Source organism: Talpa occidentalis, unplaced genomic scaffold (assembly GCF_014898055.3).
Source record: "Talpa occidentalis isolate TD23 unplaced genomic scaffold, MPIMG_talOcc4v2.1 talOcc4.10, whole genome shotgun sequence".
Lineage (NCBI taxonomy): Eukaryota > Metazoa > Chordata > Mammalia > Eulipotyphla > Talpidae > Talpa > Talpa occidentalis.
Genome location: NW_023600993.1, coordinates 106,933,395 through 106,959,772, shown reverse-complemented (window position 1 = coordinate 106,959,772; position 26,378 = coordinate 106,933,395). Strand labels below are relative to the sequence as shown.

At 41.0% G+C, this 26,378-nt stretch overlaps 1 protein-coding gene across 1 annotated transcript; it reads left to right on the top strand.

Moving 5' to 3' along the window:
• The first annotated feature begins 1,108 nt into the window (after window positions 1-1,108).
• LOC119237721 (guanylate-binding protein 7-like) lies at window positions 1,109-18,031 on the top strand. The gene is given in 11 exon segments (XM_037501671.1): window positions 1,109-1,147; window positions 4,551-4,660; window positions 4,845-5,041; window positions 8,030-8,131; window positions 8,134-8,286; window positions 8,972-9,051; window positions 13,143-13,334; window positions 14,397-14,609; window positions 15,848-15,950; window positions 16,262-16,470; window positions 17,819-18,031. Coding segments are annotated over 11 exon segments (1,611 nt in total).
• Window positions 18,032-26,378: the final 8,347 nt, after the last annotated feature.

Sequence of the window (26,378 nt, the reverse complement as noted above, 5' to 3'; positions counted from 1 at the left end):
TGTCACAGTGTGTGCCATCTAGGGAAGCCTCCCAGAAGAGGGGGGCAATTTGAACTATTTGCACATGCTCTCCAGGTTAAGGTGTTGTCCAAAAGGAAGAGCCCCAGATAAACATGATAATATATGAAGCATATCTATGTGTATGTGCAAATGTATATATGTATACATTTATATACATATATATTTATATATTTGCACATATATATGTTTATGCCCCTGTGTGTGTGTGTGTGTAGGAGCGAGGGAGATATGGAGACCCTCTGGTCATGCTGAGTTTGGACTCTTAGGTGATCCAGGAGCATTTTTTAAAAAAGACTTATTTTATTTATTTATGCATACAGAACTGGGGTATAGGCCAGAGGTGTGGGGGTGAGAGGACTTGCCAGAGGCAGAGTGGGGAGCAGAGCAGGTGGATCTTTAAAATGCACTGCTGAGGGGAGCAGCAGGCAAGACAGGAGAGGTCAGCCACACCATGTGGTTCAGCTCCCAGCCAGGGATTGAACTCTTGACACAGTGGCTGGAGATAGCTTGACAGTGCTGAGACTAACCCCTGTGCCACCAGGGTGGCCCAATCCTGGAGCATTTTAAGCAAAAAATAAAAAATGATGTTGGTGGACTTGTTTGTACAGAACAAATCTCAATGGAAATCTAAGTTCTTTGCTTCTTCTTGGTTCCTCAGGCAAAGGAGGTCCTCCAGGGTTTCCTGCAGTCACAGGCACCAATAGAGAAATCCATCCTGCAGGCTGACACAGCCCTGACCGCTGGGCAGAAGGACATTGCAGGTATGGGGTAGGACTCTACCCACATGGTTGCTGGGGTGGGGTGGGAGGTTAGTTTCCTGCTTTGCACTTTGACAGAAAAATTTTTCCCTCCTTCGTGGAATGTGCACCCTGCTAATTCTGAAAATAATAGGCAGCACTCCTATCGTACATCAATCTTTTCCACCATATTCTCAGACCTGCTTTTGATAGTGTGGTCACCAGGGAAATTTGAGGTTTCCCATTCTCCTTTCCAAATCTGATCTCTATGGTAAGAGGATACAGCTTGAATGTGATCTGTAACTTTCTTCTCTTCCTAAAACCATCATGGGGCAGAGGAACGAGTCACGATGGCGCAAGAGAGAAGCCTCAGGGAGAACAAAGCCCAGGTGAGAGAGAAGCTGGAGAGGGAAAGAGAAAATGATCGTAGGGAAAAGAATATGATACTGGAACATAAGCTGAAGGTGAATCTGACATGGTCTCAGTAGTTATGGATGGCTTTCTCTCTGGACATCATGGAGGAAGGGAAGAAGTTAAAGCAAAACTAAAAAAAGAGACACATAACTGTCATTGGCTACATTTGAGGCACTAAAAGTATTGAACCCTGATTTTTTCAAGAGGTGTTTGATTTCAGCTCCAGAATGTGTCCTTGGCGTGTCTGTGGGGCCTTGACCATCCATGTGCTTGAAGGATATAAGTGACCTCTCCAAGGTTTAAGTTGCCTTACAGGTAGGCTTCTGAGATGGTCTTATGAGCCCAAATTAATGAGGGTCTCATGGATTATTTCAGCCCCATGTTTTCACATAAGCAGCAACCAGGTGCTTCACCAAGATGATTGTCAATTTTCATGAGATCTTCCATCAAAGATCCTGATTTGTAGCGATGCTGACCTGAAAGTATCAGATGTGACTGCATTTAGAAATATGAGGAACTAATGCCCAAAATAGGCAACTCAAACTTACATCCTTAAAGGACATGGATGGCCAAGACCCTACAGACTCGCCAACCCCAAAAAATAGATGACTGGATCAAGAAGATGTGGTATATATACAAAATGGAATATTACTCAGCAATCAAAAAGATAAACACATGAAATTTGCAGCAACATGGATGGAGCTAGAAGGGATCATGCTCAGCGAAATAAGTCAGAAAGAAAAAGAAAAATACCTGATGGTCTCACTCATAGCAGGAATTTAGAAAATCTAAATAAGGGGCCAGGAAAAAGACTAATTAATACAAAGTAAAAATCAAAATCAACAAGCAACTATAAACCAGAGACACATTACGGGAGGGGGTGGGGAGTGGAGAGGGGGCGGGGAAAGGAAGGACTTGAGTCAAATTAAGGGGGGAGTGCAATCGTATGGGGAATATAACCAAAATGAAAATGCATACATTGTGCAAAGATGAAAAAAGATGTAAGAATTATATAAAATAAAATATTTAAATAAAAAAAAAGAAATATAAGGAACTGGGGCCTCTCCAGGTGGCGCAGGCGGTTGAGCGCTGCGCTGTGAAGCTGTCCACAGCCTCTGCAGCACTGGTTCGATCCTGGTCCCACGTGGCCCAGCAGACCTCTCCTGTTGTGCCCACTGCTCCCCTCAGCAGTGAATTTCGGTCTCTGCCTGTTCTGTTTCCTGCTCTGTCTCTGGTGAATCCAATCACCCTCCCACGCATCTGGCCTATACCCTGGTTCTTGTATAAATAAATAAATAAATAAATAAATAAATAAATAAATAAATAAATCTTAAAAAAAAAGAATATAAGGAACTGGCACCTTCTAAACTTACTGCAGGTGTGGGTAGCTTGCCTCGGTCACTACCTGGGGCATCCTCTCTATTCCCCTCTGCAAGTATTTATGTATTTCTCAATCAACTTTTATGGTCCCATTATCTCTGTGATATGGGAGACCATGCCACCACAAGTGGGAGTGAATATTTGTGCAAGTGAACTAATGGCTCCCGTGCATCCCGCTGCTTTGGTTGGAGCATATTACTGCACTTGCCCTCATGCTTGCTGCAGCCCCTAGCAAAGCCTTAATGATGAGTGGATATCAGTAAGGGTGAAATGCTCCTCATTTCACTATCCATATGTAGCCCAGAAGATATTCTTTGCTTTAAATACTATGTTCTGAAGATGTGGTACATATACACAATGGAATACTACTCAGCGATCAAAAAAGGTAAACTCATGCCATTTGTGGCAATATGGATGGAGGTGGAAAGGATTATTTTAAGTAAACTACATCAAAAAGAAAATGATAAATATCAGATGTTTTCCCTAAAAGTAATGAACACTGAGTTTTTAAGATGTCAAGGATCAGGAAAAAGATAAAAGTTGCCAACTGACCATAGACCTGAAGCACCCAACAGGGGAGGGGCAGGCTTAAAGACAGATTTATGAGGAAATCTGAGGAGATGAATGCAGAGATAAATGTCTGAGAAAAGAGAACTAGAAGAATAAAGAGGAAAAAGACTCTCCCTGGATTTCACCGGCCTTTGACATATTTGCCCACCCACAATCTGCTGCCCGGGTGGCTAAAGTGATGGATTTGGGTTTGATGGTTCTGGGCAACCTGTTTTAATAAGATTAGCACCTCTTTTAAGGAACTTATGGAATGTGGATAGAGGCTTCATCCTGTTTTTGGAGTGTGTGTGTTTTCATTCAACTCAAAAAAGGTTTAAACATCAAAAGTACATAAACACTAAAGGATATTGGGGCCTGACACATATTAGATAGATTAAATGTTGATTTGATTAGTTTAAAGGAAAAAAAACAAATAACTTTATAACAGGAATGACAATTTCTTTTCTCTAGGCCAGATCTGTCCTGCTGCCTGTTTTTGTCGCCTTCACTGGGACACCACCTGTTTTACTACACTAAATGCTGTCTTCAGCAATATATGCATAACACAAAAACAATTCCGCCTGTCTTCAAGGTGTCATTTTGCATGGGAGCTTGCTTTTGAGGCTTATCTTTTTTACCTACCCTGTGCTATATATTGTCAGCCCCAGTAACTCCTTGCTTACTGCTTACTAACTCGAATTTTTCCTCTACAGGTCTTTCTGCTTGTATGCCTCTTTCATCTCAAAGCCATGTTTTACAAATACTTTAAACTCAGCACAAAATTTCTAGGTAGGTCTCATGTAGCACACACACTCTTTGCCTTACTCCACAGCTTTGGTTCTACATGGACTGATTCAGCCTTTTTATTCAATGTTATAGCCACTGATTTCACTTTAGATTTACTACTACTATATATATCTTTAGAATATTGTCATCTTTGTTGTACTGAGTTTTTAAAGTGTGTAAATACCATGAAATGGTCATCTTGAGTATACAAATTGTCATATTTATCTTTGCTTGCCTATAACTAAGATGTTTGACATTTAGTAGTGGTTCATAATTATTTAATGTGATTTGATTTATTTTGAGTGTTAACTGTGATAGCAGAGTAGTCTATAGTTCATATTTGCTAAGAGAACATGGGGTATCATTTATTGCTGAACATTGAATTTCTCAAGACACTACTTTTTCATATATTTTCTCTTACATGATTGCATTCAGAAAAAAAGACACTTTGAGAAAATTATTACTAGAATTATTTTATAGATGAGAAAACTGAGGTGATAAGAGATGTTCCTGGAACTATCCAGCTAAGATTTGCCTTTAAATCTGTGAAGATTTTCTCTTTGTACCAATACAAAGAAATTTAGAGATGTGAAATAAAAATGGGAAATGATTGAACAGAAAAGGATTCTGAATAGATGACTGTGCTTGCTCCATGTGTCTCAGGGATATCCTAAGAATGTCTGGTTGATCTCTGCCTTGGCCATGCTTCTCAGCAGCTGTTTCATCTACAACAGCATGAGCACCATCAATAATGATGCCTTGGAGAAACTGCAGTATCCTTCTTAGGTTTGTTGAGAAATATATGGCAGTCGAGACCAAAATGGATTCCCTTTCCTGTGGATGAATTGTCCTTGTGGAGTAGTGAAAAGTCAGTGTGAGAGTATTTATGATGACTTTTTAAGTGAGGGAAATGCGTAATTATGGATAATGAATTCTTTTGACTTAACTGAGTCCTAGTTATGTGACTGAGCTCACAGAACTCATCAGGTCAAAGTCCTCCCTAAGTGCCAAGGACGTAGAAGAGTCCACAGAGTGTCTACGCTTCTTTCCAGACTTTATCTGGACTGTCCGGGATTTCACCCTGGAGCTGAAAGAAGGTGATCGGAATATCTCAGCAGAGGAGTACCTGGACAATGCCTTGAAGCTGACTGCAGGTATGAGAACAGAGGCTGGCAGGGGATGGTCCCCTCAAGGCTGGGGTTCATTAAGCACTGTCCATTGTCTCTGGGGTTGCATTTGTATTTGAGGCTGGATGGAGGACCATAGAAATAGTGCCTGGGACCTTCCAAATATCAGTGACAATGATATCTAGATATTCAGGCATATCTAGAGTAGAGGCAAGTGCAAAAGATAAGCCCCAGTGTGGCCCGACAGCATTTAAACACACCAAGAAGAAAACATTTAATGTAGACTGAAATGAGTCAGAACTAACCTGCACTTAATTTATGCCGAAGTATCTAGATAGAGTTGATGCCAAAGCTTTTTAAAGACTAAACATTTGTGTTCCTTGTTAGGCATCTCCTTTCTGTGTTAACAATAAGCTCTGGAATTATTAGGCATGAGATCACAATAAAGAACATATTCCTCTAATTTTTAACCTTCTCAAAGAGGGATAAAACTTACTAGTCCTTGGATTGTTGTATCATCAACAAAAAGTGAATATCCTAAATTGACTCTGCAATCTAGCTTTAGTATATGTTTTTTATTACTTCTGAAAACAGCCAGATTTGTTATATTACTTTACTTATAACACCCTTAACATATTTATTCGTGCCTTGTTATTTTAAGTTATTTGAATGAATTGCATTTAAGTGGGTGAGTACTTGACAAAACCAATGTGTTTATGGAGTAGTGGTGAGTTCTTCACATTATACTCATCAGACTGAAAAATATGAGTCATTTTTGTGCTATGTGAATTCTTACTTGCATCAATGGAATTTTCTGTAGCTGAAAATAGTATTGTATGTCCTGTGCTAACCATTACTGCATCATCTAGGTAGTGCCTCTTCATTGTATTCCAAAAGTGTTCACTTTCATCTATATCCAACATGTGCTTAATTAGACCAGAAATTGGTACTTAACCTAGATCATTATTTCTTTTAAGATTAATTTATTTATTTTATTAATTTATTTATTAAAAGAACTGGAGTACAGGCCAGAGGTTTGTGTGTCAGGGGGTGTGGGGGTGGTGACAGGATTCACCAGAAAGAGTGGGGAACAGAATAGGCAGATTGACCGAAATACACTGCTGAGGGGAGCAGTGGGTTAGTCAGGAGAGGATATACTGTACCATGTGGGCAGCTTCCTGGCCAGGGATCAAACTTGTGCTACAGTGGCTGTGGACCACTTCATAGTTTGGGACTTAACCCCTGTGCTCCAGATCCTTATTTCTTGATAATTTCTAATGACTGCATTTAAGCAAACCACTAAGTCATTTATTAGACAAATATCTAATGAACCAGGCACCATGGTTGACTCTGTGGATACCAGTCATCTGTTTCTAAGCCTGGGAAGGATGTTTTCCTAAATTTCTCTCCAGTGATATGTCATTCACATGAGTATGATTTGCAATTTGTATGACAATGTTAATAGAATTCTATGAGCATACTACTGAAAAAAAAAGAAGGAAATGGAGGCATCACACTCCCAGACTTCAAACTATACTACAAAGCCATAATCATCAAAAACTGCATGGTATTGGAACAAGAACAGACATACAGACCAATGGAATCGAATAGAAAATCCAGAAATAAACCCACAGATTTATGGTCAACTAATCTTTGACAAAGGAGCAATGACTATGCATTGAGCAAAGAAAGTTTGTTCAATAAATGGTGCTGGGAAAACTGGGTTGCCACATGCAAAAGAATGAAGCTTTACCACTACCTCACACCATACACAAAAATCAACTCAAAATGGATTAAAGAACTAGACATAAGACTTGAAACCATAAAATACATAGAAGGAAATATAGGCGAAACACTACGGGATTTGCACATCAAAGACATCTTTACAGACACATCACCAAAGCAGTGATAGTGAAGGCAAAGATAAACAGTTGGGACTACATCAAATTAAAGAGCTTCTGCACAGCAAAAGAGACAATAACAAAAACAAATTGAAACCCCACCAACTGGGAGAACATTTTTGCACACAACACTAATGATAAAGGACTGATCACAAAAATCTGCAAAGAGCTGATGAGACTCAGCAACAACAAAGAAAATAATCCAGTCAAAAAATGGGCAGAAGAGCTAAAAAAAACTTCTCTGAAGAGGAAATGCAAATGGCCAATAGACATATGAAAAAATGTTCAACATCACTTGTAATCAGGGAAATGCAAATCAAAACTACCATGAGATACCATCTCACACCAGTGAGAATGGCACATATTAAAAAAAACTAGCAACAACAAATGTTGGCGAGGATGTGGAGAAAAAGGAACTCTTCTGCACTGTTGGTGGGAATGCAAACTGGTCCAACCACTATGGAGAGCTGTGTGGAGATTTCTGGACCTACTAAACATAGAGCTTCCATATGATCCAGCAATTCCACTCCTAGGTATTTACCCAAAGGACACAGAAACATCAATTCCAAAGAACACCTGCACCCCTATGTTTATAGCAGCACTATTTACAATAGCTAAGCTTTGGAAACAGCCCAAATGCCCAAAAATAGATGACTGGATCAAGAAGATGTGGTACATATACACCATGGAATATTACTCAGCATTCAAAAAAGATAAACACATGCAATTTGCAGCAACATGGATGGCGTTGGAAGGGATCATGCTCAGCGAAATAAGCCAAAAAGAAAAAGAAAAATACCGGATGGTCTCACTCATAGCAGGAATCTAGAAAACTTAAATAAGGGACCAGGAAAATGAATATAAGAAAGTGAAAATCAAAATCAACAAACAACTATGAACCAGAGACACTTTTTGGGGGTGGGGGGCGGGAGGGGAGGGATTGGGGTTAGAATGGGGCGTTTGCAATTGTATGGGGGAATATAAAAATAAAATTTATTATTTAAAAAAAAGAATTTTATGAGCATAGAAGATTCTAAAGATTGAAAATCCCAAGTGCTAAAAATATTTACCTGTGTTGTACCAAGTCTATGTAACTGTTTTCTGTCTTACTCAGGTAAGAGTGAGAGAGCACAACTGTCCAACATACCCAGGGAGTGTATCAGGCATTTTTTCCCCAAACAGAATTGTTTTGTCTTTGACCGGCCAGTACAAGACAGGGCGCTCTTGCCCATATTGAGGATATTTTGGAAAGTCAACTGGATCCAAAATTCCTGGAATAATCAACTGATTTCTGCTCTTTTATCTTCACCCATCCAAGAAAGAGATCACTGGGAAACCTAAATCATATTTATGTAAATATATTTTTGGGTGGCCTGATATGTGTGCTTAATGAATTATAATGTGTTCTTCAGCAGTTGTTTCATTTTATATAGAATTATGTTTATATAAAATTCATACTTTATAAAGAAATATGTATTTCAGTAATTAATTCTCATCACGATTAATGTCACTTTCTCAAACCCAAACATTGTCATTGATATCTGGAGTTCCCACATATAAGAAGAATCTCACTAGAGATGATAAAAATCACTAACTGGATTTAAAAACAGAGTATATACTCTTCTTGGGGGAAGGCCTATAGAAGAAGTGTTTCTCTCAAGGAGACTTCTTGGAGTTTAAGCTAGTCCAAAAGAAATACTAATCTTGGAAAATCCATGGAAAGTTTAAGAATGAGGAATAAATATTATCTTGTGTGATTTTCTTTCCAGATTTTTCTCTTGTGTTGTTGTGAAATAATGATTCCCAGACAGTCCTGATTATGTTAGATAAAGGTATATAATATTTTAAAAATATTATGGCTTAGAGAACAATAAAGAATAAATATGGAATTGAAGGTGATAAAAGTAAAGTAGTTGTGTGTGTGTCTCTGTGTGTGTATGTGTGTATGTGTGCAATAGACAGGGAGGGAGAGGAGCTTTAGAACCATAATGTCAAAATCTTTAATATCAATTGACTTTGATATTTATTGATTTCCTGCTTTATTCAGGGCTTGAAGCTCTGGTGGTGACCTATGTGGATGCCATCAAGAGTGGAAAAATTCATTGTTTGGAGCATGCAGTGACAACTCTGGCCCAGGTTGAGAACTCAGCAGCCGTGGAGAAGGCAGCCGAGCGAAACAGCCAGCAGATGGCCCAGCGAGTGAGTTTCCCCACAGACACGCTCAAGGAGTTACTGGACGTGCCCGCAGCCTGTGAGAGGGAGGCCACTGCAGTGTTCATGGAATATTCCTTCAAGGATGACAAGCAAGAGTACCAGACGCGGCTCATGGTCTTTCCCTTCCTGACTCTTGTCCTTCTAGAATGATGCCTTGAGATCTACTTATTCATCCCACGGCTCATTTCCTATCCAGGGCAAAGCGGTCTGGATTCCTATGACAGAACCGTAGAGTACTCTTACTCCTTTTTCCCCTCAGACTTTGGGAATTATTCAGGATCTGTCTGATCCCTCAAGCAAAATCAACAGTGATTTTGCCTATAGAGAACTATGTGATGGGCTCAGCACTCCCCTGTCATTCCTGAGCTGGCTGCTCGCTAGCCTCCTCACTCCTAGGCCCGGCCCTGATTTCCCAGGACAGACGATATTATCTGGTCATTCTTTATATTTATTTTTGTTTTCAGAGGTATCATTGCATGATTGAAAATACAGGATGCTCCACTACGAACTGTAAAGAATGGATAGTGCATTTTTTTTCATATTTGTAAAACGTATTTATTTATTTTTGACAGAAAATATTTTATTATTTTTTAATTTTTTAGACAATATTTGCTTCCCCCCACCCCCTCATTGAGTCCTCATAGAATTTCCTTCCCCAATGCACCCGTGCACCATCACCACAGTTCCCTGTGCTCCTCCTTCCCTACCCCTCATCCCTCTCCCTCCTCCTCCCCTGCAGGATGTCTCTGGTTATAATTGTCTAGTTTTGCTTTGTTGTGTTTTGTACTGTTATTTTTTTTTATATACTGATGTTCTATTTGGTTCCTCTATATTCCTGCTATAAGTGAAACCATTCGATTTTTTCTTTTTCCTTCTGGCTTATTTCACTGAGCATAATTCCTTCTAGCTCCATCCACGTTGCTTTGAATGGCATGAGTTTATCTGTTTTGATAGTGCAATCAATTTTTTTAACAAAGCTTTAGCAGGGTATTACAGAGCATTCAGAGTTGGGAGAAATTTTCTTGATTCAGACTCCATTGCTAGTGCTGCTCTGGCAGAGTGCTCTCTTAAGACGACCCCAGTTAGTCCTTCCATCTAACAGATCCTCTGGAATTTTACCTCCTCTGTTTCCTTCTGGTGACATCCTCTGCCTTCCCCTTCCAGAAAAACATCAAGAAGAAGAAGGAGGATTTCCTGCGGCAGAATGAAGAGGCATCTGGTAAATACTGCCAGGAGCTACCTGATCAGCTTTCAGAGGACCTAACTGAAAGTATTTCAGCAGGAACTTTCCATGCTCCTGGAGGGCACAAGCTCTACAGGGAAGCAATGGAAAGGATTAAGAGAGACTATCTGCGCGTGCCCAGTAAAGGAGTGAAGGTGAGGAATGAAGATGAATGGGGAGGTCCAGAGATGAATCAAGGGTGTGTCCTGAAAACAGCACCATTGGGAGCGATCAAGGTTGGGGGGTGTGGGGACCACTGTGAGAACTTCAGCCTTTAAAGCCCACTATTTGCTCTTTACTCCTGGAGGAGAATATGAATGTCCATTCCCCTAAAATGACTACAGATATCTGAAACTCACGAGAGAGAGAGAGAGAGAGAGAGAGAGAGAGAGAGAGAGAAAGAAGGGAAATCCTTTATGCCTTCTCCTAGCAACATGACGTGCAATATGTCAAGGGGTAATGATTTACAAGTTAAAGTCAAGGCTGATCACAGTGAAGGGAGTCAGGTCCATAGACAACTACATACACAGTGATGATGCTTATCAAGCTGGGATTCTGGGCAGCCCTGTGCTATTATTCTTAAGAAATGTAAAAACAACCTAAACTATATTCAGGTGCTAGTGCCTACAGTTGAGCTCTTTAGACATTTTCATTTAAGCTTCCAAAAAATATTTAAAGAAATGACTCCCATTACCCACATTTTGTACATGGAGCTAGGGAGCACAGGCAGGTGAAGCAACTTGCCTGGAGCTACACATCTAGCAAGTGGTGGCAGAATGGCAGTGTGATTAGAGTCTGTATGTCACAGTATGTAATGTGTAGGGAAGGTTCCCAAAGAGGGGGAATTTTGAAGGATTTGTACATGCTCTCCAGGTTAAGGTGTTATCCAAAAGGATGAGCCCCATATAAACATGCTAATATATAAAGCATATATATATATATATATATATATATATATATATATATACGCGCGTGTGTGTATGTATATATATATATATATATGCATACATATGTTTATGGGGTGTGTGCGTGTGTGTGTGTGCGTGTGTGTAGGAGGGTGGGAGATATGGATACCCTCTGGTCATACTGAGTTTGGAGTCTTTGTAGGGGGATCCAGGAGCATTTCTAAAAAAGACTTATTTTATTTATTTATGCATACAAGACCTGGGGTATAGGCCAGAGGTTTGAGGGGTGAGAGGACCCACCATAGGCAGAGTAGGGAGCAGAACAGGTGCATCTACTGAAATGCACTGCTGAGGGGAGCAGCAGGCAAGACAGGAGAGGTCTGCCACACTGTGTGGTTCAGCTCCCATCCAGGGATTCAACTCTTGTCACAGTGGCTGGAGATAGCTTGACAGTGCTGAGACTAACCCCTGTGCGACCAGGGAGGCCCGATCCTGGAGCATTATAAGCAAAAAATAAAAAATGTCATGGGTGGACTTGTTTGTACAGAACAAATCTCAATGGAAATCTAAGTTCTTTGCTTCTTCTTGGTTCCTCAGGCAAAGGAGGTCCTCCAGGGTTTCCTGCAGTCACAGGCACCAATAGAGAAATCCATCCTGCAGGCTGACACAGCCCTCACTGCTGGGCAGAAGGCCATTGCAGGTATGGGATAGGACTCTACCCACATGGTAGCTGGGGTGGGGTAGGAGGTTAGTTTCCTTCTTTGCACTTTGACAGAAAAAGCTTTCCCTCCTTCGTGGAATGTACACCCTGCTAATTCTGAAAATAAAAGGCAGCATTCCTATCGTACATCAGTCTTTTCCACCATAGTCTCAGACTTGCTTTGGATAGTGTGGCCACCAGGGGAATTTGAGGTTTCCCATTCTCCTTTCCAAATCTGATCTCTATGCTAAGAGGGTATAGCTCGACTGTGATCAGTAACTTTCTTCTCTTCCTAAAACCTTCATGGGGCAGAGGAACGAGCCAGGATGGCGGCCGTGAGAAAGAGCAGGAATTGCTAAGACAGAAACAGGAGGAACAGCAACAGCAAATACAGGCACAAGAGAGAAGCCTCAGGGAGAAAAAAGCCCAGGTGAGAGAGAAACTGGAGAGGGAAAGAGAAAATGATTGGAGGGAACTGGAGATGATATGGAACATCAGCTGAAGGTGAGTCTGACATGGTCTCAGTAGTTCTGGATGGCTGTTGCTCTGGTCATCGTGGAGGAAGGGAAGAAGTTAAAGCAAAACTAAAAAAAGAGACACATAACTGTCATTGGCTACATTTGAGGCCGTAAAGTTTTGAACCCTGATTTTTTCAAGAGGTCTTTGATTTCTGCTCCAGACTGAGTCCTTGGCTTGTCTGTGGGGCCTTGACCATCCATATGCTTGAAGGATATAAGTAACCTCTCCAAGGTTTGAGTTGCCTTACAGGTAGGCTTCTGAGATGGTCTTATGAGCCCAGATTAATGAGGGTCTCTTGGATTACAAAGTTTACATTTTAGCCCCATGTTTTTTACATAAGTAGCAACCAGGTGCTTCACGAACCATTGTCAATTTTTAGGAAATCTACCATCAAAGACCCTGATTTGTAGCGATGCTGATCTGAAACTATCAGACGTGACTGCACTTAGAAATATAAGGAACTGACACCTGCTAAACTTGTTGCAGGTGTGGTTAGCTAGACTCGCTCACTACATGGGGCATCCTCTCTATTCCCCTCTGGAAGTATTTATGTATTTCTCAATCAGCTTGTACGTTCCCATTATCTCTGTGATATGGGAGACCATGCCAACCCAAGTGGGAGTGAACATTTGTGCAAGTGAAGTAATGGCTCCCGTGCATCCTGCAGCTTGAGAACTCAGCAGCCGTGGAGAAGGCAGCCGAGCACTACAGCCAGCAGATGGCCCAGCGAGTGAGCTTCCCCACAGACTCTCTCCAGGAGTTACTGGACGTGCACGCAGCCTGTGAGAGGGAGGCCACTGCAGTCTTCATGGAACATTCCTTCAAGGATGACAAGAGAGAGTTCCAGACTCGGCTCATGGTACTTTCCCTTCCTGATTTCGCCCTTCTAGAACGATGCCTTGAGATCTACTTACCCCACAGCTCATTTCCTATCCAGGGCAAAGCAGTCTGGATTCCCATGACAGAACTGTAGAGGACTCTTACTCCTTTTTTCCCTCAGAGCTTGGGGAATTATTCAGGATCTGTCTGATCCCTCAAGCAAAATCAACAGTGATTTTGCCTTTAGAGAACTATGTGATGGCCTCAGCATTCCCCTTTCATTCCTGAGCTGGCTGCTCACTAGCCCTCCTCACTCCTAGGCCCGGGCCTGATTTCCCAAGACAGACGATATTATCTGGTCATTCTTTATATTTATTTTTGTTTTCAGAGGTATCATTGCATGAGTGAAAACACAGGATGCTCCACTAGGAACTGTAAAGAATGGATAGTGCAATCAAATTTTTTTTTTCATATTTGTAAAATGCATTTCTTTATTTTTGACAGTAAAATATTTTATTTTATTTTTTAAAATTTTTTAGACAATATTTTCTTCCCCCACCCCCTTATTGAGTCCTCATAGAATTTCCTTCCCCAATGCACCCGTGCACCATCACCACAATCCCCTGTGCTCATCCTTCCCTACCCCTCATCCCTCTCCCTCCTCCTCCCCTGCAGGATGTCTCTGGTTTATAATTGTCTAGTTTTGCTTTGTTGTGTTTTGTACTGTTATTTTTTTTTTATATACTGATGTTCTATTTGGTTCCTCTATATTCCTGCTATAAGTGAAACCATTCGATTTTTTCTTTTTCCTTCTGGCTTATTTCACTGAGCATAATTCCTTCTAGCTCCATCCACGTTGCTGTGAATGGCATGAGTTTATCTGTGTTGATAGTGCAATCAATTTTTTTAACAAAGCTTTAGCAGGGTATTACAGAGCATTCAGAGTTGGGAGAAATTTTCTTGATTCAGACTCCATTGCTAGTGCTGCTCTGGCAGAGTGCTCTCTTAAGACGACCCCAGTTAGTCCTTCCATCTAACAGATCCTCTGGAATTTTACCTCCTCTGTTTCCTTCTGGTGACATCCTCTGCCTTCCCCTTCCAGAAAAACATCAAGAAGAAGAAGGAGGATTTCCTGCGGCAGAATGAAGAGGCATCTGGTAAATACTGCCAGGAGCTACTTGATCAGCTTTCAGAGGACCTAACTGAAAGTATTTCAGCAGGAACTTTCCATGCTCCTGGAGGGCACAAGCTCTACAGGGAAGCAATGGAAAGGATTAAGAGAGACTATCTGCGCGTGCCCAGTAAAGGAGTGAAGGTGAGGAATGAAGATGAATGGGGAGGTCCAGAGATGAATCAAGGGTGTGTCCTGAAAACAGCACCATTGGGAGCGATCAAGGTTGGGGGTGTGGGGACCACTGTGAGAACTTCAGCCTTTAAAGCCCACTATTTGCTCTTTACTCCTGGAGGAGAATATGAATGTCCATTCCCCTAAAATGACTACAGATATCTGAAACTCACGAGAGAGAGAGAGAGAGAGAGAGAGAGAGAAAGAAGGGAAATCCTTTATGCCTTCTCCTAGCAACATGACGTGCAATATGTCAAGGGGTAATGATTTACAAGTTAAAGTCAAGGCTGATCACAGTGAAAGGGAGTCAGGTCCATAGACAACTACATACACAGTGATGATGCTTATCAAGCTGGGATTCTGGGCAGCCCTGTGCTATTATTCTTAAGAAATGTAAAAATAACCTAAGCTATATTCAGGTGCTAGTGCCTATAGTTGAGCTCTTTAGATATTTTCATTTAAGCTTCCAAAAAATATTTAAAGAAATGACTCCCATTACCCACAGGGAGCACAGGCAGGTGAAGCAACTTGCCTGGAGCTACACATCTAGCAAGTGGTGGCAGAATGGCAGTGTGATTAGAGTCTGTATGTCACAGTATGTAATGTGTAGGGAAGGCTCCCAAAGAGGGGGGAATTTTGAAGGATTTGTACATGCTCTCCAGGTTAAGGTGTTATCCAAAAGGATGAGCCCCAGATAAACATGTTAATATATAAAGCATATATGTGTGTGTGTCTGTGTGTATGTTTCTGTGTGTAGGAGGGAGGGAGATATGGATACCCTCTGGTCATACTGAGTTTGGAGTCTTTGTAGGGGGATCCAGGAGCATTTCTAAAAAAGACTTATTTATTTATGCATACAAGACCTGGGGTATAGGCCAGAGATGTGGGGGTTGAGAGGAACCACCAGAGGCAGAGTGGGAGCAGAACAGGGGCATCTACTGATATGCACTGCTGAGGGGAGCAACAGGCAAGACAGGAGAGGTCTGCCACATTATGTGGTTCAGCTCCCTGTCCAGGGATTGAACTCTTGTCGCAGTGGCTGGAGATAGCTTGACGCTTGACAGTGCTGAGACTAACCCCTGTGCCACCAGGGAGGCCCCATCCTGGAGCATTATAATCAAAAAATAAAAAATGACATAGGTGGACTTGTTTGTACAGAACAAATCTCAATGGAAATCTAAGTTCTTTGCTTCTTCTTGGTTCCTCAGGCAAAGGAGGTCCTCCAGGGTTTCCTGCAGTCACAGGCACCAATAGGGCAATCCATCCTGCAGGCTGACACAGCCCTCACTGCTGGGCAGAAGGCCATTGCAGGTATGGGGTAGGACTCTACCCACATGGTTGCTGGGGCGGGGTGGGAGGTTAGTTTCCTACTTTGCACTTTGACAGAAAAAGCTTTCCCTCCTTCGTGGAATGTACACCCTGCTAATTCTGAAAATAAAAGGCAGCATTCCTATCGTACATCAGTCTTTCCACCATATTCTCAGACCTGCTTTTGATACTGTGGCCACCAGCGGAATTTGAGGTTTCCCATTCTCCTTTCCAAATCTGATCTCTATGCTAAGAGGGTATAGCTCGACTGTGATCTGTAACTTTCTTCTCTTCCTAAAACCTTCATGGGGCAGAGGAACGAGCCAGGATGGCAGCCATTGAGAAAAAGCAGGAATTGCTAAGAAAGAAACAGGAGGAACAGCAACAGCAAATACAGACACAAGAGAGAAGCCTCAGGCAGAACAAAGCCCAGGTGAGAGAGAAGCTGGAGAGGGAAAGAGAAAATGAGCGTAGGGAACAGAATATGATACTGGAACATAAGCTGAAAGGTGAATCTGACATGGTCTCAGTAGTTCTGGATGGCTTTCTCTCAGGTAATCATGGAGGAAGGAAGAAGTTAAAGCAAAACTAAAAAAAGAGACACATTACTGTCATTGGCTACATTTGAGGCACTAAAAGTTTTGAACCCTGATTTTTTCAAGAGGTCTTTGATTTCTGCTCCAGTCTGAGTCCTTAGCGTGTCTGTGGGTCCTTGGCCATCCATGTCCTTGAAGGGTATAAGTAACCTCTCCAAAGTTTGAGTTGCCTTACAGGTAGGATTCTGAGATGGTCTTATGAGCCCAAATTAATGAGGGTCTCATGGATTATAAAGTTTACATTTCAGCCCCCTGTTTTTCACATAAGCAGCAACCAGGTGCTTCACGAACCATTGTCAATTTTCAGGAAATCTACCATCAAAGATCCTGATTTGTAGCGATGCTGATCTGAAACTATCAGACATGACTGCACTTAGAAATATGAAGAACTAACACCTTCTAAACTTGTTGCAGGTGTGGGTAGCTAGACTAGGTCACTTCATGGGGCATCCTCTCTTTTCCCCTCTGGAAGTATTTATGTATTTCTCAATCAGCTTGTACGTTTCCATTATCTGTGATATTGGAGACTGTGCCACCCCAGCTGGGAGTGCACATTTGTGCAAGTGAAAAGTGGCACCTGTGCAACCTGCAGTTTTGGTTGGAACATATTACTGCACTTACCCTCATGCTTGCTGCAGGCCCCAATCAAAGCCTTAATGGTGAGTGGATATCAGTAAGGGTGAAATGCTCCTCATTTCACTATCCACATGTAGCCCAGAAGATATTCTTTGCTTTAAATACTATGTTCTGAAGATGTGGTACATATACACAATGGAATACTTCTCAGCAATCAAAAGAGGTAAACTCATGGCATTTGTAGCAATATGGATGGACCTGGAAAGGATTATGTTAAGCAAAGTAAATCAAAAAGAAAAAGATAAATAACAGAAGGTGGTTTCACTTATAGGTGGAATATAAGGCAACTCAACAAAAGGTCAGGAAAAAGACAAAAGTTGCCAGCTGACCATAGACCTGAGCCATCCAGGAGTGGAGGGGTAGCCAGAGGGGTCGAAACAGGGGAGGGAAGAGGGCAATGTTGATGAACCATGGGTGCTATGGTGGCGGAGAAATCAAATGCTGTACTAAAATGGACAATGATGTAAGAAAATAAATTAATTATATTAAAAATGTTATCTTCTGATTGTTTAATAAGAGCATAGTTCTTTATGGGTAAAATACCAAAAATTTAGCAAAGTTCTTAAATATAATATCTAACTCCTGAAAAATGGGGATATTCAAGAATTTCTTTTCCTCTTTCTACACCCTTTGTTTTAGATGCAAGAAGATATGCTTAGTGAAGGATTTAAAAAGTCTGAGGAGATCAAAGCAGAGATAAGCAATCTGAGAAAAGAGATTGAGAAGAATGAAAAGGAAAAAGCCTTGATTTCAAAGTGGGTCCTTGAAATACTTTCCACTCCACAAGGTGTTAACTTGATTGCTAAAGTGATGGATTTGGGCTTGACAGCCCTGGGCAATCTGTCTAAATAAGATTAGCATCTCTTTTAAGGAACTTGTGGAATGTGGATAGAAGCTTCATCCTATTTTTGGAGTGTGTGTGTTTTCATTCAACTCAAAAAAGTTTTAAACATCAAAAGTACATAAAGACTAAAGGACATCGGGGCCTCACACATATCAGATAGATTAAATGTTGGATTTTTTCGTTTAAAGGAAGAAACAAATAACTTAATAACAGGAGTTGACAATTTCTTTTCTCTAGGCCAGATCTGTCCTGCTGCCTGTTTTTGTCACCATTACTGGGAGACCACCATGCCTCTTCATTCATGGGTCTTTATGGCTGCATGAAGTCCCCAATAGCAGAGCTGAGTAGCTGCCACAAAGACAGTATGGCACATAGAACCTAAATACTTCCTTATAAAAGCCTGCCATTCAAAGGTTTAGCAGAGAGAGACAAAACTTGCAATAGGTGTTAAAATTACCTAGGGGTAAAACCTATTGAGATTGCAACTGATATGCACACACACACAAAAGAATTCTATTCTATATATATATATTCAAGTGAATTCTCTAGTTCAATTGTAAATGTAATGTGGTCTTATTCAAAAGATGTCTTTGTGAAGATGGGTAGGCTACCAGTTTATACAACTTTATATGAAAATGTATAATTTGCTTGAAAAAATTGTCAGGTAATACAGAGAGAGAAACAAATATGAGTATGTTTATCCTGTATGTAGAGCTTCAGTGATGAGACCAGTGCAACACTGGGTGCTAACAACATAGGCGAGACCAAAGAGGTGTTTCCATAGTTAGGGAGAAAAAAAATCATTCATTTATGCTGCGTGTTAAAGTATTATTTTACATATGTGAGAAATAATGAAACGTTCAATAAATTGTCAAGAACACCTAAACACCTAGAGAAAGCCAAGACTCACTTCCCTATATCACATCGTATATAGATATAATAGCAGTGTAAATTCCACAATTGCTCTAAATTTTAACACGAATATTGAAACCATAAGATTTGGAAATGTCAAACAACTGGAAAAATCTTGGAATGTGGAAGTCCTTTCTAAGCACAACCTAAAACCCAGAAGGCATATAGTATAAAAAATTGCATAAGATGAAAATAGTTATGTCAAAAATCAAATAGCACTCTAAAAATATTTAACTTGTATCCAAATAGTAAATAAAAAAGGTAATCAACTTTGTGTATAATTAGACAAAGGTAACTAAAACTTGCAGGAGATCTTTCACTTCTCAGATTGACCTGGGTCAATAAATTAGATAATTGTGTCAGAAGGATATGGAAAAAGTCTCTCCTATAGGATTGTAGATGGACAATTTCTGTTGAGAAGTTATCCTAAAATTCTTACATTTTAATATATTTGAACCTTGATACAGCATGTTCACCATTTGGAAAACACGTGCAAATGGTACATATGTACACAGTCACACATCAGACACACGGTGACATTGCTTTTAGTGGAAAGAGAGAAAATATTAATGTGAAGTTCAGTGCGTACTCTGGTGGCATCCTACATAGTTATTCAATAGTTTGACAGTAGAATTTTATATATATATATTGATACAGAACAATCATCAAAATACAGTTTAAGGTGAAAAAATGAGGTGCAAGACAGTGTATAAAGTGTGATTTCTATGGGCAAAAATTCATGAACACCTAGTAACATTTGTTGATGAGAGTTCTTCTGGGGAGAACTACTGGGTAGGATCAGGAGCGAGGGGACCCATTAATTTTACTATATATGTTGTTTTTGGAATTTTATAATAATAAATACTCGGAGGGATGTGAAATCGCCCACGCAATGACAATTGCACCATTGTTTCTGTCTTCCCTACCAGCCGGTTCAATGAAGAGTTTTTGTTGAAATAACATGGTGTTAGCATCATATAAGTTTCACGTGTGCATCATTAGACATCAACATTGTGTAAACTTCAATAAGTGCAACACTAAAACTGAATATCATTGTCTCATTTGTCCCAATCAATAAAGGGTTTAAGTCTCAGCATCAAGAGTACTGGAAAGGGTCCTCCCCTGGTGGTGCAGGCGGTTGAGCACAGCACTGTGAAGCTGTCTGCAGCCTCTGCAGTGCCAGTTCGATCCCAGCTGGCGAGAATTCCACATGGCGCGGCAGACAGCTCCTGTCTTGTCCGCTGCTCCCCTCAGCAGTGTATTTCGTCAGTCTGCCTGTTCTGTTCCCCTCTCTGTCTCTGGTGAATCCTCTCACCCTCCCATGCATCTGGACTGTACCCCAGCTCTTGTATAAATAAATAAAGAAATCTTTATTTAGAAGAAGTGAGGGGAGGAGAAGCTGGGTCCTCAGGAAGAAGGACTCTGGAATTTCAGGATAAGAATAATGAAAATAATTCCTCCTGCCCTCCTCTAGAGGACGCCTCACCATTTATTCAAGCACATAGGTGCTGGGGAAATGAGAACCACAAATATTCAGGGACTCTTGACTCAGGCTCCAACTTGACTTAGAGACGCAGTTACTGGACAGACTCTGATCTCTTGTTAAGGTGGTGACACATAGGTCCTGGTAATAACCTGACCAGGCACAACTTCTTGCATAGGTACAACTAAATGGAATATAGTATTTGTTTCCAAATAGATAGTAAAATTCACATAAGGACAGGGACCATTTTTCTGTGCATCCCCCTCAGAGTTATTAAAGAATAGGATGTGCTACATAAGCTTCTATTGAATAGGCAAAAGGGATGATGCATACACGATTGGAGCGTATTGTGGTGTGACTCTCTGGATCAGTTTCTGTAGGCAGTGGTTTGTATTTCAAACCACTGGTGATTGTTGTAGGCTGTGGGTCAAGGTTCTATTTTATCTATGGTCTGGCCATTGTCCATTTGCTTCCTACTGATAACTCTATATTACGTAGAAATTTTCAGATCCAAATTCTTAGAAAATAAACATAAAAATCATGAAGCTATTGAGACCCATAGGAACTTTCAGAGAAAATCTTACACTGTATTAATAACTTTCATAGTTAAGAACTAAGAATGTATTTGAAATGATATCATTCTTTGTTTGCTGGCAGATAAGAATAAACCTCAGCTTTTTTTGGTGAAAAAAAAAAGAGGAAGGAAACAAAAATTTAAATCTTCTCGTGTATTTTATATCTAGTTATCACTCAATTCAGGAAGCAGAAATCATTAGAACTCCTTGCCAAATAAAGACTGATACCTTGATTCTGCCTGGCTGAAGTTTACAAACAACTCTCTTCTCCAAGTAATAGTAGATGTTACAATACATTATGGGGCAAAAATAAATTAATTCTGCTTGTTGGAGTCACATTTATTATTTGTCTTGCCAAATTACATTTACATAAAACTGAACAACAACATAGTAGTAGTTGTAGTAAGGAGTAGTAGTAAGGCCTCAAAACTTACTGCTGGGCCTCCCCGGTGGTGCAACGGGTTGAGTGTAGCGCTATGAAGCTGTTGGCAGCCTCTGCAGTGCGGATTCGATTCCTGGCCAACCAGGGAGATTCCCACATGGTGTGGCAGACCTCTCCTGTCTTGCCCGCTGCTCCCCTCAGCAGTGCTTTTGGTCCATCTGCCTGTTGTCCCCCACTCTGTCTCTAGTGAATCCTCTCACCCTCCCGTACCTCTGGCCTGTACCTCAGTTATTGTACTAATAAAAAATAAATCTTAAGAAAAAAAAATCTTACTGCCTTATACCGCATACATCTTACAAAATAAGTTTCTCTTGATTAATTGTTAAAGCCAGAGGGGCGGATCAACATGGCGGCGAGGAGACGCTGCGAGTAAGATCTCCCATTAAAAAAAAGTTAATAGGGAGGAAATGCGGCAGGTCCCAGTGAGAACTGGGACACAGAAGATAAATGGACGACTCCGGCAAACTACCCAAAGAAGAAAGTTGCCATAAAAGAGGACTAGAAAGGAGGAAAGTGCAGAACCCTGCTAATCTGCCCCACCCACAAAGTCGGCACTCTCCGACCAACAGAAAGGTGGAAAAAAAAAACTAAAACGACCAACAAGAACAAACTATGCATCAAGGGGGACTGTGAATGGAAAGGAACTATTTCAGCCACCACACCCCGTGAACTGGAGCAGTGGAGAACCCTGCAGGATTCGCCGCGGAGGTGAGCGAATGGCTCCAGGTGCCATTAGAGAACAACAGAGACTCTGGAGACCTGCACATAGCCCTGGGCCAGCCGGTAAGCTTGCGCGGAAAAGCGGTACGCTTGAAAAGCAAACGCAGATCGCGGCTGCCCTGGTCCCCGCGGCTGCCCTGGTCCCCGCGCCTGCGACCTAGGCTTGCGGGGAGAGGCGTGGGGGCCCTCACTGAGGTGAAAGTCCCTCACTGAGTAATCAGGAACCAGGCGCCCAGGCACGGGAGCGGGTATAAAATACGGCATTTCTGCGGTCATTGAACTGGGCGACAGCCCGCGTCCTGGATTTGAGGGCTTTGGAACTGAGACCTGGGGCATGAAATTCGGGGCATGGGTCTCCACGACGGTGGGGTACAAGGCAGACAAAGCACCCCAAAGCCGTTGAGGTTTACCCTACCATTCCTGCTCTGTTCCCTGTCCCACGGGGTGAAAAAAACAGTTCCCCAAGGACAATAGGAGAGATCTCTGGTGCCACCTAGCGACCAGAAAAGTCACTAACACCCCATAGAACAGGGACCTTTCTCAGAAAAGACTGCTTGAAAACCGCAGAAGGCTCCTGGAGGAGCCAGTGGCCAGCTGGGAAGTTGGCCCACGCCAGGCCCCTTCCAATCAGCAGTCTGAGCCCACAGGGGGAGCGGACACCCACGGCCGGGGCAGACCGGGCGCGCAGAAGAATGTGCCTGAGACCGGACGCGCAGGGAGTGCGTCCCGCATCACCATTTTGGAACAGGGACATTTCTTCAGTAAACACTGCCTGAAACCAGCAGAAACCTCCCTCAGGAGCCAGAGGTGAGAGGGGAAGTTCGCCCCACTAGGTCCCTTCTGGCCTGCAGTCCAAGCCCAGAGGGGGAGCAGGAAACCACCGCCGGGGCAGACCAAGCGCACAGGGGAGTGTGTCCCCACATCGGCATTTTAGAACAGGGACCTTTTTTCAGTAAAGACTGCTTGAAACTGACAGATGGCTCCTGGAGGAGCCAGAGGGGAGCGGAGAAGTTCACCCAAGATGCCGGCCAGTCCCAGGAACACAGTGTCCCAATGCATACGACAAATTAGAAAACAGACAGTAGGGAGTAGAAGAACCACATGCAACCTAACAACTCCTCAGGAAAAAGCACACCACAAGAGAAAACCACCCCCAGATTGCAACGACAGTAACTTAGAAGAACTTCTGAGCCTTCCAGAAAGAGAATTTAAAATTGTCATGATTAAAAAAGTGACAGAACTCATAAAGGAAAACAATGATTTGAGAAAAATAATCAACGATCAGAAGAATGAAATTGAGTCCCTAAAGAGGGAAGCAAAAGAAACGCAGGAGATCAAAGAATTGATGGAGGAACTAAAGAACTCTGGGAAAGCAATGAAAGCAGAATAGATGAAATGGAAGAACGAATAAGTACTCTTGAAGACACAGAAATAAAAAGAACCAAAACAGAAAAGGAAAGAGAAGTATGAAGGAAAAAGAATGAAGAAAGACTTCGGGAACTATCTGACTCCATGAGGAAAGGAAATATAAGAGTTATAGGAATACCAGAAGGAGAGGAGAGAGTTGTAGGAACAGAGAAAATATTCAAAGAGATAATTGAAGAGAACTTTCCAAATGTGAAGAAGGAGCTGAAAATTGATATACAATAAGCAAGAAGAACACCAAACTTCCACGACGAAAGGAAAAATATAGCAAGACACACAATAGTAAAGCTCCCAAAAATCCAGGACAAGGAAAAAATAATGAAGCTGACAAGAGGGAAGACACAGATAACATTCAAAGGAAAACCAATCAGGCTGACATCAGACTTCTCTGAAGAAACACTACGGGCAAGGAGAGAGTGCAGGGACATAGTCAACAGACTCCAAGAAAACAGATGCCAACCAAGAATACTCTATCCTGCAAAGCTCTCCTTCCTCTATGAAGAAAGAATAAGGACCTTCCTGGCAAAGAGAAACTCTGGAATTTCATTACGACTAAACCCCCACTCCAAAAAATACGACAAGGAATCCTAAAGCCAGAACCTCAGAGGGATGAATAACAATGAAAGAAGGCCAAAAAAAAAGTTATTAAAGAATAAATAAATAAAATAAAAGGAAAGACAAACACAATGGCAAATACAGATGCTAACATATCAATATTAACTCTAAATGTCAATGGACTAAACTCTTCAATAAAAAGACACAGAGTTGCAGCCTGGATTAAGAAACAAAACCCAACCTTTTGCTGTCTCCAGGAAACACATTTAGCTACAAAAGATAAAAATAGACTCAAAGTTAAAGGATGGAAAACAAGCCTACAAGCAAATGGACCAAAAAAGAAAGCAGGAACAGCTATACATATATCAGATAAAACAGATTTCAAACTCAAAAGATAAAAAGAGACCGCAATGGTCACTACATTATGATCAAGGGGACAATACATCAAGAAGAAATAACACTCATTAACATATACTCACCAAACGAAGGAGCACCAAAATATATCAGACAACTGTTGTCATCTCTGAAAACAGACATCAGAGAAAACACATACGTAGTGGGAGACTTCAACACACCACTATCAACAATGGATAGATCAACAAGACAAAAAATAAGTAAAGAAACTAAAGCTCTAAATAAGGACCTAGAGCATTTGGGCTTAACAGATATCTATAGAACACTAAACCCCAAAAACGGAGTACATATTTTTCTCAAGCGCACAAGGATCATTCTCCAGGATCGATCACATACTGGGGCACAAGACAAACATCAACAGATACACCAAGATTGAAATCATACCAACCATCTTTTCTGACCATGAAGGCATCAAACTAGAAATAAACCATAAAAAGAAGGCAAGGAACTCTCCTACCTCATGGAGATTAAAAACCACACTACTGGAAGACCACTGGACTAATGAGGAGATCAAAGCAGAAATTAAAAATTTTTGAATTGAATGACAAAGAGGACACCAAAATCCTAAATGTATGGGATGCAGCAAAAGCAGTAATAAGAGGAAAATATATAGCAATAGAAGATCACATCAAGAAACAAGAAAGAACTCAAAGAAATAATCTAATCTCGAAGCTCAAAGATCTAGAAAAAGAACAACAAAAACACCCAAAACCAGTAGAAGAATAGAAATAATAAAAACCAAAGCAGAAATAAATGCAATTGAAACTAAAAAAACAATCCAAAAGATCAATGAAACCAAGAGCTGGTTCTTCGAAAAAACCAATAAAATAGACAAACCCCTAGCCAGGTTCACAAAGGAAAAAAGGGAGAAAGCACAAATAAACAGAATCATAAATGAAGAGGAGAAATCACAATGGACACAGCAGAAATCAAAAGAATAATCAGTAACTACTATGAACAGTTATATGGAAACAAGTTCAGCAATCTAGAGGAAATGGACAAATTCCTACGACTCTACAATCACCCAAAGCTAGATAAAGAAGAAATAGAACACCTAAACAGACCAATTACAAGCAGCGAAATTGAAATGGTAATCAAAAACCTCCCAAAAACAAAAGCCCAGGACCTGATGGATTTACAAATGAATTCTACCAAATATTTAGAGACGAATTATTGCCCATCCTTCACAAACTCTTCCAAAAAATTGAGAAGGAAGGGACAATACCAAACACGTTCTATGAAGCCAAGATTACACTAATACCAAACCGAACAAGGACAACACAAAAAAGGAAAACTACAGGCCAATCTCCCTAATGAACACTGATGCAAAAATCCTCAATAAAATTTTAGCTATCAGAATCCAACAATGTATCCATAAGATAATTCACCACGACCAAGTAGGATTCATTCCAGGGACACAAGGATGGTTTAACATCCGAAAATCAATCAACGTTATCCAACACATCAACAAAAGAGATATAAAAACCACATAAAATATCAATAGATGCTGAGAAAACTTTCGACAAAGTGCAACATCCATTCATGATAAAAGCCCTTGAAATTCTTGGGATACAAGGAACATACTTCAACATCATAAAGGCCATCTATGACAAGCCAACAGCCAGTATCATTCTCAATGGTGAAAAGCTGAAAGCAATTCCATTAAGATCTGGAACAAGACAAGGATGTCCACTCTCACCACTGCTTTTCAATATAATACTGGAAGTCCTAGCCAGAGCAATAAGACAAGAGAAGGACATACAAGGAATCCAAATAGGAAAAGAAGAAGTAAAACTATCACTATTTGCAGATGATATGATAATATACAT